This window comes from Aspergillus affinis, assembly GCF_023601865.1.
Source record: "Aspergillus affinis strain CMG 70 chromosome Unknown NODE_35_length_286873_cov_86_307686, whole genome shotgun sequence".
In the NCBI taxonomy this organism is placed as follows: Eukaryota; Fungi; Ascomycota; class Eurotiomycetes; order Eurotiales; family Aspergillaceae; genus Aspergillus; species Aspergillus affinis.
The window spans coordinates 31,031-45,959 of NW_026515816.1; the positions used below are offsets into that span (position 1 = coordinate 31,031).

General features: G+C 50.0%; 4 protein-coding genes across 4 annotated transcripts; 2 read left to right on the forward strand and 2 right to left on the reverse strand.

Moving 5' to 3' along the window:
* Positions 1-279: 279 nt before the first annotated feature.
* On the forward strand, positions 280-2,986 carry KD926_006545 (uncharacterized protein; the record flags this gene model as incomplete). Its single annotated transcript, XM_053099538.1, has 4 exons — positions 280-370; positions 423-789; positions 863-1,218; positions 2,124-2,986. The coding sequence occupies 4 exons, from the start codon at positions 280-282 to the stop codon at positions 2,984-2,986; spliced, it is 1,677 nt and encodes a 558-aa protein (XP_052956628.1).
* A 442-nt stretch (positions 2,987-3,428) lies between these two features.
* KD926_006546 (glutathione synthase) lies at positions 3,429-5,083 on the reverse strand (the record flags this gene model as incomplete). The annotated part of the gene is made up of 2 exons (XM_053099539.1): positions 3,429-4,671; positions 4,782-5,083. The coding sequence occupies 2 exons, from the start codon at positions 5,081-5,083 to the stop codon at positions 3,429-3,431; spliced, it is 1,545 nt and encodes a 514-aa protein (XP_052956629.1).
* Positions 5,084-5,718: 635 nt separating this feature from the next.
* KD926_006547 (putative SNF2 family helicase/ATPase) lies at positions 5,719-10,908 on the forward strand (the record flags this gene model as incomplete). The annotated part of the gene is made up of 1 exon (XM_053099540.1): positions 5,719-10,908. The coding sequence occupies one exon, from the start codon at positions 5,719-5,721 to the stop codon at positions 10,906-10,908; it is 5,190 nt and encodes a 1,729-aa protein (XP_052956630.1).
* A 738-nt stretch (positions 10,909-11,646) lies between these two features.
* KD926_006548 (DEAD/DEAH box helicase) lies at positions 11,647-14,661 on the reverse strand (the record flags this gene model as incomplete). The annotated part of the gene is made up of 3 exons (XM_053099541.1): positions 11,647-12,622; positions 12,676-14,027; positions 14,089-14,661. 3 exons carry the CDS (start codon positions 14,659-14,661, stop codon positions 11,647-11,649), a joined length of 2,901 nt encoding a protein of 966 aa, XP_052956631.1.
* Positions 14,662-14,929: the final 268 nt, after the last annotated feature.

Sequence of the window (14,929 nt, forward strand, 5' to 3'; positions counted from 1 at the left end):
GGAATCAGTGTTCCTTCTCTTACTGCACGCCTCCATTCGCATCGCTCTTGCTTCCCCTCATACACAATTGCACTTTCGTTGGTGTTTATCGGCTGTGTTCGAGCTTGCAGAATATTTCCGCTGATATTGAAACACGAATAGTTGCCTCCGGTTTTGAATCCAAGAGCTATGTCACCCGTGCAACCTCAGGTAAGAGTGTCTCGCTATACTACCACTTCGCATATGGGAACACACGAGTATAGTTGCATGAAGCCGAAGGTCATAATGTAGAAGCCCAATATGGCTAGCTCAAACAACACCGCAAGCATCCTGAGGCCCGTCAAATTCCCGGGAGTCGACAAAAAGACAAAAGACAAGCCGGTCAAAAAAGGTGAGTTGCTTCCGCACTCAACAGGCCAAGTAGAACACTAACACTTAAACAGTGCCCCGACAGGATAGCCCTAGGGCAAAAGATCCCCTCAACTTCACCTCGTATCGTCCTGACCAGGATCATTGGTCATGGAACAGCTTTCCGGAGATCCTTTACCAGTTGAAGCCCACTGAGAAGAGAAATAAGGGACTAGATGCGCCTCTTTTGACCTACCAAATCCACGGCGAATACCTGCGAGACCTTCCCGTGCTCCCCGACAACATTGCATCTAACGTGGAGGAATTCCGCGTCGAGGCCTGGATGCGTCTCGATAGACGTATCCAATTGAGGGATATCAAGGACAGAATGCACAAGGATTTCAGAGTCTCGGAGAATACCCTGCAGCAACGAATTGGCCGCTTCCGCCAGTACATGAGAATGTTGGCTTGGGATTCCGGCAACAAGAAGAGTTAAGAGTTCGAGGCCGAGTTGATGCAAGAGCTGATAACGAAGGGCATCGACACCTCGCTCAATTCAACTCGGGGTCATCACGCCTGGACTCATTGACCCCGTGCTTGGCGAAGCTGGGGGTAGAATTGCCCTCCCTGCTGAGTACAAGCGACACGAAAGTGTTGATGGGCGAGTAAGCACTTCAAAAGATGGGAACAGCTTGGAGGATTCAAAGGAAGGTGCTCCTCAGGAGCCTGTTCCGACCCAGGAGAAGAGAGTCTTCGCACGAGATCCGGTGCCTCCCCTTCTGTTGGCTGCTTTCCGCAGGAGCGAGAGCCATGGCCGGAAACTGCGCTTCCGGAGAACATTCGCGGATTATTTATCGACCAAATGCTGCAGAGATGCTTCAGAGGCGGTGTGTACATATTTCAGCTGCCTACATGTGCGACTCCCCCCCTGTTCCGACGGTCTGATTGAGGTTGAAAGCTAGGATGGTTTCCTGTCGATAGCACATCTACTGCGATAAATGCATGACTTGACGGGTTTGATTTGATCTGCAATATCTGCTTTGTTCTGTCGAATATGCATCTCTTCCATCTAGGATGACATGACCAGAGAGATAGTCCGTGTGGATACATGAGATTGTAATTACTGGAGTCAATTTCGAATTCACTCTTATAAATGCGATGACCATATGAATATGGCAGAGATTAACCAACTTGGACATGTACCGAGGTAAATAAATGGTGAAAGTTGGAAGCTCCTGCTCGATATGAGATCCTAAAATAGTGATGGAAGTAGGATCCTGATTAATTTGGTCTCTATTGTCCATTGAGGAGAAGGGTAGAAATCAGGTCTGCGATGTTTCTGTACTGCTGTCTGGCTCCTACCAGCGGGGTATAAAAGAAAAGACCGCGGCTCCCTGCTTGTTTTTTCCGGAGGATGTCTCTTGTTTGTTTGTGTTGACCACTGTTCACCTGTGGTTTTGGTCTAGTCGGCAGATTTCGAACGCCAGTAGTTTGGACACTTCACTCTCTCCTCCTCGCATTCCCCTTCTTATTATCCTTCTTCACCCCCTCCACCTGATTGAACCTCTGCGACAACCATCATAATTCAAGCCATCAATCTCAGTCATGTCTACTTCTAGCACTTCTGAAGCATATATCTCTCCCTGTGAGGGCCTGCCCTTCATGGATTATAGCGAGTGGATATACTGACCTGGCATTCAGCAACCTCTGTTTCAAATACCCCTTCCAACTATACATGCCATCGTGGGATTCCCCTTCTTTAGAGTTCCGAAGTATCTTTCTAACCGGCTATGTAGATACTACTCCTCCAGACGAGACTCACACTTGTGACCATCCCCATCATTCTCCTTTCTGGGAGGGTAATCTTCCGCCTCTCCTTTTCCGTCTAGATCCACCAGAAAACCGAGAACACGGCATTATAACAGAGCTCGAGGAGGATGGGGCGATCGTACGGGACCAGAAGGGAGCTTCCATTCGCTATTTCGAGTTCTTGCCACGTTATATATCCAATAACCCACCCACATGGCTCATCGAGTACTGGATGCGCACCGACGCCCGCCTGACATATCGCGACATCAAAGCGCGTATGACCGCTCCCAGGGACCAACAGCCCACCGAGAACGCCCTGAATATGCGTCGCGAGAGAGAAGTTCGCAGTCCTCTGGGTCTTTCCTGCTGGGCCGCTCGTCGGGGCAGGACCAGTCGCGTCGCTCGCATTGATCTGGAACGCATGGAGAGTTGGACCTACGATCAGGTTCATTTGAACACGACGATGGAGATCGAATATAGATTTGATAAAAAAGTCGGACAGCTGGTCCCCTGTCGCCTGCGGTCCAAGTCTCTCACATCAGACTCTGAGACGACCGCATACTATCCTCTGAACCATTTTCTCAATGCAGATGGTGCTCATGTCCCCTCCGACAGGACTGTCACGGCTATGGACACGTTTTTCGAAGTCTCTGAGAGAGCAAGGGCAAAGGGGTTGGATTCTTGGCGGCGTCTCCCTGCTGAAGATATTCCCGTCAATTGGAGGGAGTATCAAGAAAAGCCGAGGCCCGTTAGTGCCAGAATCGTTGAGGACAAGGATGAGGCTGCTGGGCCTGTTGGGCCTGCTGATACATCCTCCCACGAGAAAGCGGATTACGAAGAATCCGAGTAAATTTCGTTTAGAGACCAGTGTTACCATTTGGGTACGGAGGTTCCCTTGGTGTTGGTTTGCCTAGGCTGAGGAGCTATGATTTCTTTGCGCCGGCTACTACCTAGTTCACCCGCGTGATTTGCTTTGGTTATGCTTTCCTCTTTCCTTCTTTCCTTCCTCACCTTTTTTTTTTTTTTTGGTTTTTTTTTGGTTTTTGTCTCTCTTCAAGGGACAAAATTTTTTTTTCAGTCAATTCTGTTCACTGCGGTCTGGGTGTACTTCTTCAGTCAGCCTAATCCTGGACTGGGCAGCTTTTTGTCAGCTTCGTTCCTTGAGTTCTGTTTAGAAAAGCTTTGTGTTCAAATAACAATTTGATTCAGATTAATATTGATTATTAGTCGTCAGGTTTCACTCGTAGGCTCGCGTACTAAGACTAAAAAGATCATTCTACTATGACGGCAATCTAGAAAAGCAAAATACTGTCTAAACTGGAGAAACCCGTGGCAACACCTCCCTCGTTGACATCCTTGGCCTTGGTTCGCATGAGCCATCCGCCTTGCTCGTTGTGCAGGACGGTACCCCGGGCCTGATCCCACAGGATGGTTCCGTAAACACCCAACTCCCCAATGACGTCGCCACGGATGACCTCTCCGTCGCTTCGCAGGGCCACATTCTGCGCCTCGGCCGGGGGGTGGATCAGCTCCATCAGAATCCAACGCTTCCAGTCAGTCTCGGGGATCGAACGCAAAAATTCAGGAATAGCAGTCTTGTAGACATTATTGCCGCCGCCTTCGCGCTGAGGCTTGAGAACGTGGTTGGCGGCCGTCTCGGGGTTGAGAGCAAGCTCCCGACCACGCCCCGTAGAAGAGAGGTCGTACTGAGGAGCAAAGGTCGCCCGTAGTCTTGCGATGACGGACTGATCCACTTCGGCGAGGAAGCTTGCCAGGTGGTCGGGTCCGGCGGTCTCCGCAAGCACCTGCTGAACAATCTTACAGCCGGACAACTGGTTCAGGACGGTGGGGCACTTGATCGCAGCAGACCGTTCCAAATGGAGGCGAGCTTCCCAGTCCCGCTCGCTCGTATAATCACTTGGGGCGTAGAACGATCGGAGATAGACCGTTGTTACTTCGAAATGGCTCGACGCGTGAGGGGGGCGATAGATCAGAGGGCGCGAAGGGTTGGAGCCAGGGATGGTGGTGTGGTCCAGAATTTCTGAACTCAGCAGACGGAACACTGGGATTTTGTGGTATTTGGTGATCCGTCTCAGAAGTGCCAATTGATCGAACGTATTCCTCTCGCCCTCCTGGACCACAAATAGAATGCAAGTCGGGAGAGACCTGCATTTGGACGCCCCGTAGGCGGCATGTGCAGCTGCCAATCCCGCAGATAGCGTCTCGACCGCCGTATTCTCAGGAGGCTTATTGGACTTGAATAACCTGTGAGACGGGTATGCGATTGGGTAACCCGGCGGGGAATCCAGGAGCTCGGTGTGCAGCTGGGTCACGAGAGACGATAAACCGCCAAAGGAGGCCGAGATGGTGTTGAACTCCACCTGCTTCAAGGAGGGCGCAACCGAGCTGGACGGAGTATGCGCCATGTAATCCGAGCGGAAAAGGCCGAGCGACAACGTTTGAACATACCCCTCCTTCTTGACTGCCAGATGCGTCTTCCACAAATGCGAAACGAAGTCGTCCACATCAATAAGACTACAGGTCAAAAGAAGTGTTTAGTCATGACATCTCGGCACTCTCGCTATGACTTGTTCTAGCTAAGCCACACAATAAAAAAACGACGTAGTTTCGGAATGGTCTCTTACTCTTCCATGATCTTGCCCAGCCACTCCTCGTTGCACGTTATCATCGCATAGAGGTGGTTGTACACGGTCTGCAAGGCCCTGGCCTCATCGAAGCAAGCTCTGGGGAAGGGACTTGGGAATAGGGTGACGGGAGCATTGGTCGCAAGAACCCCATGGGGATTGACCTCCTTGGATACAAAAGTGGGTGCCGGGCGAACCATGAGGCCATTCTGCGTGGTCCAGTCCTTAATGGTGGTCACCAAGAACTCCCTCTGGGCGGAGTTCAAGGGAGGGGGGTAATTGGCGTAGATCGAGTCGCCCATGATGGATTGTCGTACGGAGACTAGGAGGGGAGACGGAGGGGGCCAGAGAGAAGCAGAAGCGACATTCTCGATCGATTAATTCCGTTCCATCGGACTTCCGTTCATATCGGCGATTAATAATGGAGGGGTCAACAATTATCGGCCGCCCTCGTCCATCACCGCCCTGGCCACCGCTTGACAGTGACGGCAGAAATTGGGTGTTTGACAGCGTTTGCTCGGCCTCTTCCCTGTCTTTTCTTTCCCCCAATCTCCTGCTTTCCGGACGCGTGGCAGCTGGCGTCGCGCGCACCGTGACTGTCCCAGGAAGACCAGGGGATTCGAGGGTTGTCTCCGACATCTGATACGCGTGTTACCTCTTCCATACAGTATCTCGCATATCGGACTGGTTAAGTCCACCTGAACTTAACCTCACCCACCCTCGTTCGTCGCATCTACTGCGCGTACTCTTCAGAGCTCGTTCTCATCTAGATGTAGTGTGCAACGACAATCTCGAAGCTTGCTCTCCTATCTTGCTCTCCTATAGCTCACATTTGATCAATTCAGACTAATATCACCGCTCCATGACCTCACAGTAAGCTTTCTTCTAGATCCTCCACTGCGAGAAAAGTCCCCGGTCTAATGTCCGATTAGACAACATGCAGGTTGATACCCCCGATCCTCTAGACTGGACAGTCGATGAAGTAGTCAACTTCCTCTGTCACAACTCCGACCAACCATGGTCTCGGTCAGCTACCGGTGGCCCTAGGCCTGATCCCACTTCCTTCGAAACTGCTCTACGTGATAATTTCGTGACGGGTGAGGTGCTTTTGCACGATGTACATAAAACCGAACTACGAGAGGACTTAGGTCTAAAAACCCTCGGCCATGTGAGTTCTATGCTCAGAGCCATTCGCTATTTGCAAGACAACTCCCTCAAATTTAAAGGCAGCAGGGGGTACCCTCATTCTCTCGAGGACCGGCAGAGTGACCAGTTCTCAACGCCGTTTTCTCCCATGGGAGTGGCTCCTCATTTGTCTTCTACTGTGCGCCCTGAGAGTGGTCATACTCCTAGGGACATCACTCCGATCCGTGTGGACTCGCGAACGCACATTCTGGCGATGTCACCTTCCGCTCGCATCAAGCCTCATAATCGAGAGGCAGCTTTGACCAACTCGCCGGCCAAAAATCAAGTTACTATTCCACCAGAACCTACTCCCAATCCCGTACTGGAACCGCGCCAGACTCCTGTCGCTGAGCCGGATTTGAGTCTGGTGAAACGCGGCGAGGCCTCGAATCCCAGTCTGTACGCTCAATCACGTGGACACATCACCGTCGATAGCTCAGGCAAAAAGCGGCTCAGGCTAGACCCCCAATCTTCGGCTAAGGTTCAGGATCATAAGCAAAGTTCCAACGCCGCGGATGCCCAGGATGGTAAGGTGTGGTACATGGGGCCAGAACGCATCTCACATTCTGACGTTTTCTACTCACCTGGCTTGGATGACAATGTCCGATCATTCATGATGCTAGGCTCAGAAGTTCCAACGGCAAAGCGTCACTTTGTGAACAAAAGCCTAAGCCATTTCTATCAGCAACCGCCAATCAAGCTCACCTCAGGCAAAAACGGAAAGGACCCCACTCAATGGGCCGTGACACCTTACAGTAGCAAGATGGTTAATGCAGATAACCCAAAGCTTTTTACCTTGTATACATCTGATAAGGGAAAGGTTACTGTGAGAAAAGAGCAGATGAATAATTGGCCCCAGTTCAATACTTTGAAGCCTAAGTCTCACAATGACTCAACGGAAATGACGGACCGCCATGACCCCTACGCACGTCTCCTTCAGAGATACCCACCTCAAGAAGATCAGGACATATTTCCTTTGTATGGTGACTCGGGATCTGAGGGTGAATACGATGAAGCGATATTGCAGGAAATGCAAGACGAGCAGCAAGAAACAGTACCGTATCAACTGACACAAAACGAAATGCGTGGCATCATTGCGGATTGCATCTCTGACTATAAAGCAAAGTGGCGCCAGAATGGCCAGGAGAAGGAACAAGCAAAAGTCCAAAAACTGTGGTTAACAGCAAGGAGAACCAAAAGCACCAACCAGAAAATCAAGGCTCTAAACCACGAGACGATCCTTCTGGGGAAGCGCTTGGAGAAGTTGCAGGAGCACATTTGTGATAGCACGTATTCTGCACGGGCCGAGCTGAGTGACCAATGTCAAAGCATGGAACAAACAGTCATGGATATAGAGAAGAGCAAATGGCGCGCGGCGATTCTTGAACAGGAGACCTGTCCCCCAAAGACATCCACCCCTCCTCGGCGCCCATATGCCTTCAAACCGCGACGAAATCTTGAGGACGAGGAATCTCTTCAGTCCGACTCCGACTACTTGACCAGCGACAATTCGTACGATTTCATTGATGACACATCTGCCGTGGGCGAGGCTTCTCGTGAAGAAGACATTCCAATGACGACACCCTCGACCTCTGACAGTGACGACGATATCATCAGCCCTTCGGGAACCCGTCGGAACTCAAGGAAACTCAGAAGACTCCCTTTTCGCGAATCCAGCTCTCCTATACCTAGCCCAAAACACGATGCAATGGCTTCAGTCATTGATCTGACAGTAGAGTCGCCCCCTCCCGAGGACTTGAAGATTGAAACACCCCCCTTGAATCCCGTTCAACTAGTGGTTGCAAAGTCCCATGAGGACCCTTTTGTTACTAATAGAACGAGTCCTTCAATTTCCCCGGAGCCTCGACTCGGTCAAAATATAAGCGTTGAAATACCCGTCAAGGCAATCGACCCGCCTAGAGACCCCCAAAGCAGGACGCCTCCGTTTAACGACCTTAAAGGGATCAAGCAGATGTCGTGGGAACTGCTTGAAGAGCGCAAAGACCGTGGCAGGCTACTCATAAAATTACTATGCAGTTTACCTGACGGTGAAAGAGAGAACTTGGCCGACACCATCCCCAAATCTAACCAAGAAAGGCTGAGAGAAAACATCTCGATCGCTCTCAAAAGGTTTCTGCAGGGACAAGAATGTATGCCTAACCTGGAAGAATCCGAAAGCAAGACTATTATGCGAACTGCATCGCTTTACATATCTTGGGTAAACTGTACTCATCTTCAGCGGAAAAAAGGCATTCCAAAACATCTTGTAGAAAACACACAAGAAGATCTTCCTCAAGGATTTTCCCAGTTTTTCGAGGAACTTACCAAGCGTCTCCGATTTCCTTTTTCCCCATGGCGGCATTCACCCAACTTTCCCGGAGACTCCCGTGAATTTCAACAGTCCAAGAAGCATATAAGTGCAATCGATCGTTTGGAGCAGCAGGATGCAAATCAAATGGCGACACCGCATAAGAAGAGAAAAAGAGAGATCAAGGAAAGCCAGGCCGTGAAATCGAACCAGCAAAGCGCACGAATGCGTGTTCAGCTCAACGAGGAACAAAAAAGGAAACTTGAACAGAAGATGGAGAGCATGGGAGTAAGCAATAACGATCCGGCACACCAAGCCGTCAGCTTTAGAGAACCCATCATCTACCTGGACCCGCACATTGGCAGTCGTGTCATGCCTCATCAACTAAGTGGCATTCAATTCATGTGGCGAGAGTTGTTGGAGGATGAGAAGGGGCAAGGCTGTCTTCTGGCACACACCATGGGCCTGGGGAAAACAATGCAAGTTATATCTCTTCTAGCAACCATTTCTGCCGCCGCTTCTTCAAATGCCTCCGACGTTCGTCAACAAGTTCCTCCTGATATAAGAGAGTCAAAAACCCTCGTTCTCTCCCCAGTCACATTGATTGAAAATTGGTACGAGGAGTTTATAATGTGGTGCCCTCCAGATTCGCCCATCGGCCCGTTGAGAAAAGTCACAAGCTCGACTGCAGTTGAGGAGAGATTTCAGACCTTGGTAGACTGGGATGCTGAGGGTGGAGTACTGATAATGGGCTATGAGCTCTTCCGGTCTTGGGTTCTCAACAAAAAGTCTGTCAAGAGAGACAAGTCAACTATATCCGATGAGGACCACCATAAGGTCCGGACAATGCTCTTGGAAGGCCCCAATATTGTTGTCGCCGATGAAGCCCATAAGATGAAAAATGCGAGTAGCGGAATCGCCCGAGCTACCATGCAATTCCGCACCACAAGACGCATCGCGCTGACTGGCTCGCCTTTGGCCAACAATCTGGTTGATTATTATACCATGGTCAACTGGATTGCAAAGGACTATCTGGGCGAGTTCGTAGAGTTCAAGGCCAATTTTGTGGAGCCTATAGAAGAAGGCCTCTACGCAGATAGCACTCGCTGGGAGAGGCGCCGATCCCTCATCAAGCTCAAGGCTCTCAACAACAATCTTGAACCTAAACTCAATCGCGCAGATATCACTGTACTCGAAGGAAGTCTACCACCAAAAACCGAATTTGTCCTTACCATTCCTTTGACCCCACTCCAGAAGGCTGCATATGATCTGTATGTCGAGAGCACTCTTGAGGGAGCAAATGAGTGCGTTCAAAACACGAACGTTTGGTCTTGGCTTGCAGTCTTGAGTTTGTGCAACAACCACCCGGCATGCTTCAGACAAAAGCTACTTGACCGGGCCCGTGATGTTCAAAACCCAGATGAGGAGCCCGAAGGATCTCCGGAAGCTGAACAAATCCCTGAAGCTCCCCTCCCTTATGCAGACAACTTTATGTCTAAACAAAAGAAGCTGTTTGCTACCATTTCGGACATGAACGCTCTGGAGCTATCATATCGGGCGCAGATCTTGGACAGGATAATCACCGAGTCATTCAACGCTGGCGACAAGTTACTTGTCTTCTCCCATAGCATACCAACGCTCGACTACATCGAGCGCATGTTGAAGATGACCGGAAGAAAATATCGTCGCCTAGATGGACAAACACCTATTCAAAGCCGCCAAACTGCAACTAAAAATTTCAATCACGGCTCGGAGGAATATGTCTACTTGATCTCAACACGCGCGGGAGGATTAGGTCTCAATATCCCTGGCGCAAACCGCGTTGTGATATTCGATTTCGGATTCAGCCCAATGTGGGAGCAGCAGGCCGTTGGCCGTGTTTATCGCCTTGGTCAGAAAAAGCCGGTCTTTATATACCGCTTCATCGCCGGTGGCACTTTTGAGGAAATGATATACAACAGGGCAATGTTCAAGACGCAGCTTGCGTTTCGCGTTGTTGACAAGAAAAACCCTATTCGTGCAGCGACCAAGCCCATGAAAGGGTATCTTTTCCCAGTCAAGGCAGTCCCCGAGACTGATACCAGCGAATTCCTCGGCAAAGACCCTCAGGTTCTAGACAAAATCTTGAATGATAAAGATACCTATCCGATCCGCAAGATCACTCTCACAAAAACCCTCGAAAGAGATGACAATGACAAGTTGTCCTTGGAGGAGGAACAACGTGTCCAGGAAGAAATAAACGACATGACTCTCAGACGTACCAACCCTGTCGCATACCAGAGACTGCTGGAAGAAAGGCAAAGGCCATACCTGGCTGCAGCCAGAGCCGACGCAGCTGCGAGCCCATACACCTCATATTCCACGCCTTACCCACAACCCAACATGCCGTCCGCATCCATCCCCTACAATTCCCCCAACGTTGGCCTTTATCAACCACAACAGCAGCAGTGGCAGTATGAGCAGGGACAATACCATCAGGGACAGTATGAGCAAGGGCAGTTTGATCAAGGACAATATTTGCCGCAATATCAGCAGCAGCCGTTACCGCTGCCCGCTCCACGTGTTGTCCCTTCCAACGCACATAACGATGGTCCTCCTCCTTTGGCCCCCGACATGATTTCTTACAACGACTGAGACCACATATGGCTCTTGCATCTCTTTGAATCTAGCCTCGTGCAGTTTTTCTTTTCTTTTATGTATTAACTTTCCTTATCTTTTATCTTCTCATATCTATGTTATTGAGCGGGCTTGTCTCTATTTTTTTTTCTCCCACGGCAAAATTCCCCTGGATAGGCTTTCATTTTATTTCAGGTTTTTTATTTCTTCGCTCCCTTATCTCGGTGGATATCTCGCTCTAGCTTGTTTTCGGTTCCCCCTTTCTCTTTATTCTTTCTTTTCTCTTGTACACAAGCATTCCTAGGCGCCCGTTTAGTACGTATATGCGAGCATACCTACGTACATATTTTTACATAATGATTATGAATGCATGAGAAGCGAATTGAATTCCTACATAAATTAAACTACTTCTACGCCAAGTAAAATCTCAGTCTACAGTTTGAAAAGGTTCGGAACAGTAGGAAGAAGTATAATAGATCCACGAAAAATGAGGCAAATCTGACCAGCAGCATCGCCATCTTAAATCCCAACAAAGAAAGGTGCTGAGAGCAGGGCCCGAAATACCTGACTGCCCCCTATCTCGAAAGATCAGAAGATCATCTATCTAACTAAGGGAAGACTCGTGCGAATACTCCTTTCAGTCGAACGTCAACGCCGTAGCCGGACCAGGAGACGGAACGGCTAGATTCCGAGAAAATAGGTACGAGAAAACAGGAGATGAGAGAAAGCCGAGCTCCCAAAAGTTGAGGACCTTGATCAAGTGAGAAGCTTTTCGAGATCAGCAACACGAGTGGCTCTCTCATCGGCCTTCTTCTTGGTAGCGGTCTCGCGGAATGCCTCCAGCATCAGCTTACGCTTCGTCTCCTGGACCGCGAGGACTCGGTCCTCGATACTGTTTTCCATGACAAGGCGCCATACGGTCGTTTCGCGCATCTGTCCTAGACGGTATACTCGGTCGACGGCTTGATCTTCGATGGCTGGGGCCCACCAACTGTCGGCAAGGATGGCTTGGTTGGCGGCGACTAGGTTGAGGCCGACGCCGCAGACACTGAGACTGGCAAGAAGAACTGTGCAGTTGGGGTCACGCGAAAAGCGGTACGTTGAGTTGTCACGGCTGACAGAGCTCATTCTACCGTCAATGCGAGCGAATCCGATGCCATGGCGCTCCAAGTGAGGCTGGACGAGATCGAGGAACGATGTCCACTGACTAAACACGACGGTCTTGGTACCGGCAGCCTGCCCTTGGGCCGTCAAGATCTTGACAAGGGCTTCGATCTTGCTGCTTGGGTTGTCTGGGTCTGCAGAAACACTGTCATTGTTCTCGCCCATCTCGGCAGCAGGAGACACCAGGGTGGTTGTGTCTCCAATTTCGGCTCGGCACATAGGGCATTTGTGCTGTCTGTCGATCACTTGTTCGATACACTCTCGATCAAATGAATGACCGCATGCGGTAATCACAGGTTCTGCGAGGGTATCTAGGCAGATCGGACAAGTCTCCTGGCTCTCAATTCTGACTTGCAGCATGTCCTGGAGAGCCTTGATGTTCTCCGGAGTAAGTGGAACCACCTTTTCCTTCTCCAGTAGTGCGGTGATGCTATCAATGCGTTTTTTACAGAGTGCCCAATGGTTGCATACTTGTCGGAGCCGCAGAATAACCTCAAGAAGATTGGAGTATGTGGTACCGGCCTTTTCTTTGGATTTGATATCCAGAAGCATGCCCTTTGCCTCGGCTCTGTGTGAACTGTTAGCATACCAGCATCATAGCTGTGAGCGATTTGTACGTACTGAAACATGTTGTATTTCTCTTCTTCATGGGGGTGGAACTTGACTCGCAGAACACGAGATGTGAGAGGTGGCAAACGCAGATTGACGAATTCCATGTCCTTTCTGCGACGTAGGCAAATGGTACACATCAGTGTTTGCAGTAGTAAGCGTGCGTTAGGATCGTCAGACATGAGAGGCCGAATCAAAACGCTATTGAAGACCGCCATGTCCTCTAGACCACCGGTAAGCCCCAGAAAGCGAACTTGAGAAAAGAGATCCTTGAGACTGTTCACAATAGGAGTTCCAGTCAACGACCAGCGGGAATCGGCACGCAAGTTACAGGCGGCGAGAGCACCTTTGGATCTTGGGTTGCGCACTGTATGACCTTCATCGAGAACAATTCGACGCCAGTAGACAGAAAAAATGCCTTGTTTGGGGGGCGCCTTGGCCTGGGGGTTGTATTCCATTGCAAGTGCACCATAGCTGGTGACAACCAAGTCGTATTGGTCCAGATTCTTCGCTTCCTTCTTTCCTGCACCATGGTACACATGCACGCGCGGGGTGTTCTCGCTATGGGTATGTTCCTGGATTTGGTTTTTCCAATTGCTCATGACCCCTACAGGGGCCACAATCAGAGTGCATTTGGAACCCCCAGCTGTCTTTGGTTGAGAATTCGCCAGTATCAAGGAAATGATCTGTATTGTCTTTCCAAGACCCATATCGTCCGCCAAAATACCACCACTCGCAAGAGGAGGTGCAGTGGATGTGGAATAGTTGGTGGCAAGATTGGTGTAATTAGAGCCTTTCCTCTTCCACAATTGCACCACATCCTCAGATCCAGGGCCGGGTAGGCTAGGATTTTCTTTGCTGATCATCCAAGCCAGTCCCTGACGTTGATAGGGGAGTAATTCTGTTGAAAGGGCAGCGGGAGTATCCACCATAGGCATATTTGCCAAATCAGACTCGTTCATGCCAAAGCTTTCAGTCACTTTACCAATCTCACGAGGATTGAAAGTGCTACTTTGGCCAATAAGGTCTTCAAGATTCTCCCCTTCCTGAAGGCCCTCCCCGCTAAAGAGGTTGGCATACAAGGAGTTCTCGCCGGCCTCCCACTGGGCTCCTTTGCCGCCTCCGAGAGCACGAGCTTTTTTCTGGGCTTCCTTTCGCGCCTTTTCGTGTTCCTTTTGGAGGGCACGCTCATCGCGCTCCTGTTGTCTGAGGCTACCCAAGGGCAGCCTATCGGCCGTCATTCTCTGCTTTAGTTCTTCTCTTTTTTGTGGATCAGTCGGACCGAACAATCGCAGAGAAATGGGACAATCATAAGCCCCAATGCTGCCTGTCAGCGAGCCCTCAATGATCAGCGACTTAGAGTCCTGTATGGAGATGATTAATGATGGCGCCATAGGTGAAAAGACTCTTGCCGGGAATGCCTACCATGTATCCCGCCAACTTAGACGCCATGAAGCGAGGAATATGGCCGATTTGGGCTCCCATGACATTCAGCACTTGGATAGCGTTCCGGTCATACGGGTTCTGTGGCTCTCGTTTCAAGATGACATGCTCTCCAATAGTAGCATATCCATTGTAGAAACGCACACCGACAATCTTTGAGGGCATCTCACCATACAGCATGGAGTTGTTAGACATTGCATCATCCACTCCTTGAGTGCCCATAATCTGATCCGCAGCATGCTCGTCATCTTCATCGTCGGCCGCATAATTTTGCGATGATTGACTCAGGGGTACGAAGGCCGTGTCTTGCCCCAATCGCTGCCCACTGACTGCGCGCGGGTGCTTGGGAGTGTGTCCTGGGGTAGAACTCCCATCATCACTCAAGGTGAGATCAACCTGGTCTATGTTGCGCTTCCCTGAAGGTCGACCCATGATGGCGCATTTAAGGAGGACAATTTCGATGACAGCAAAGCAAAGAACAGAAGAAATGGAATTGTCCAGGGGAGGAAGAGAGAGTCGATAGATCAAACGGAGGAACCACTTGCGATGCGGCATCCATGACCGGACAGATAGCGCTATCCCCCATGGGGACTGGTGTGACACGCTAGATCACGCTTACACGTGATGTCCCGTGATGTATCTCATGTAAACAGATATGATGTCATTTATCGCGCGTTCTTCTACAATGTTTGGATTCTGGCTGGAATTTTTGATTTCTAGGGACAAACAGCCTAATGAAGAATTTTCATATTGACTATCTGGATATGAATCTTTCCAAGAGAGGGTAATCAATCTTCCCAAATGCCTATGATGTTGAGTATTC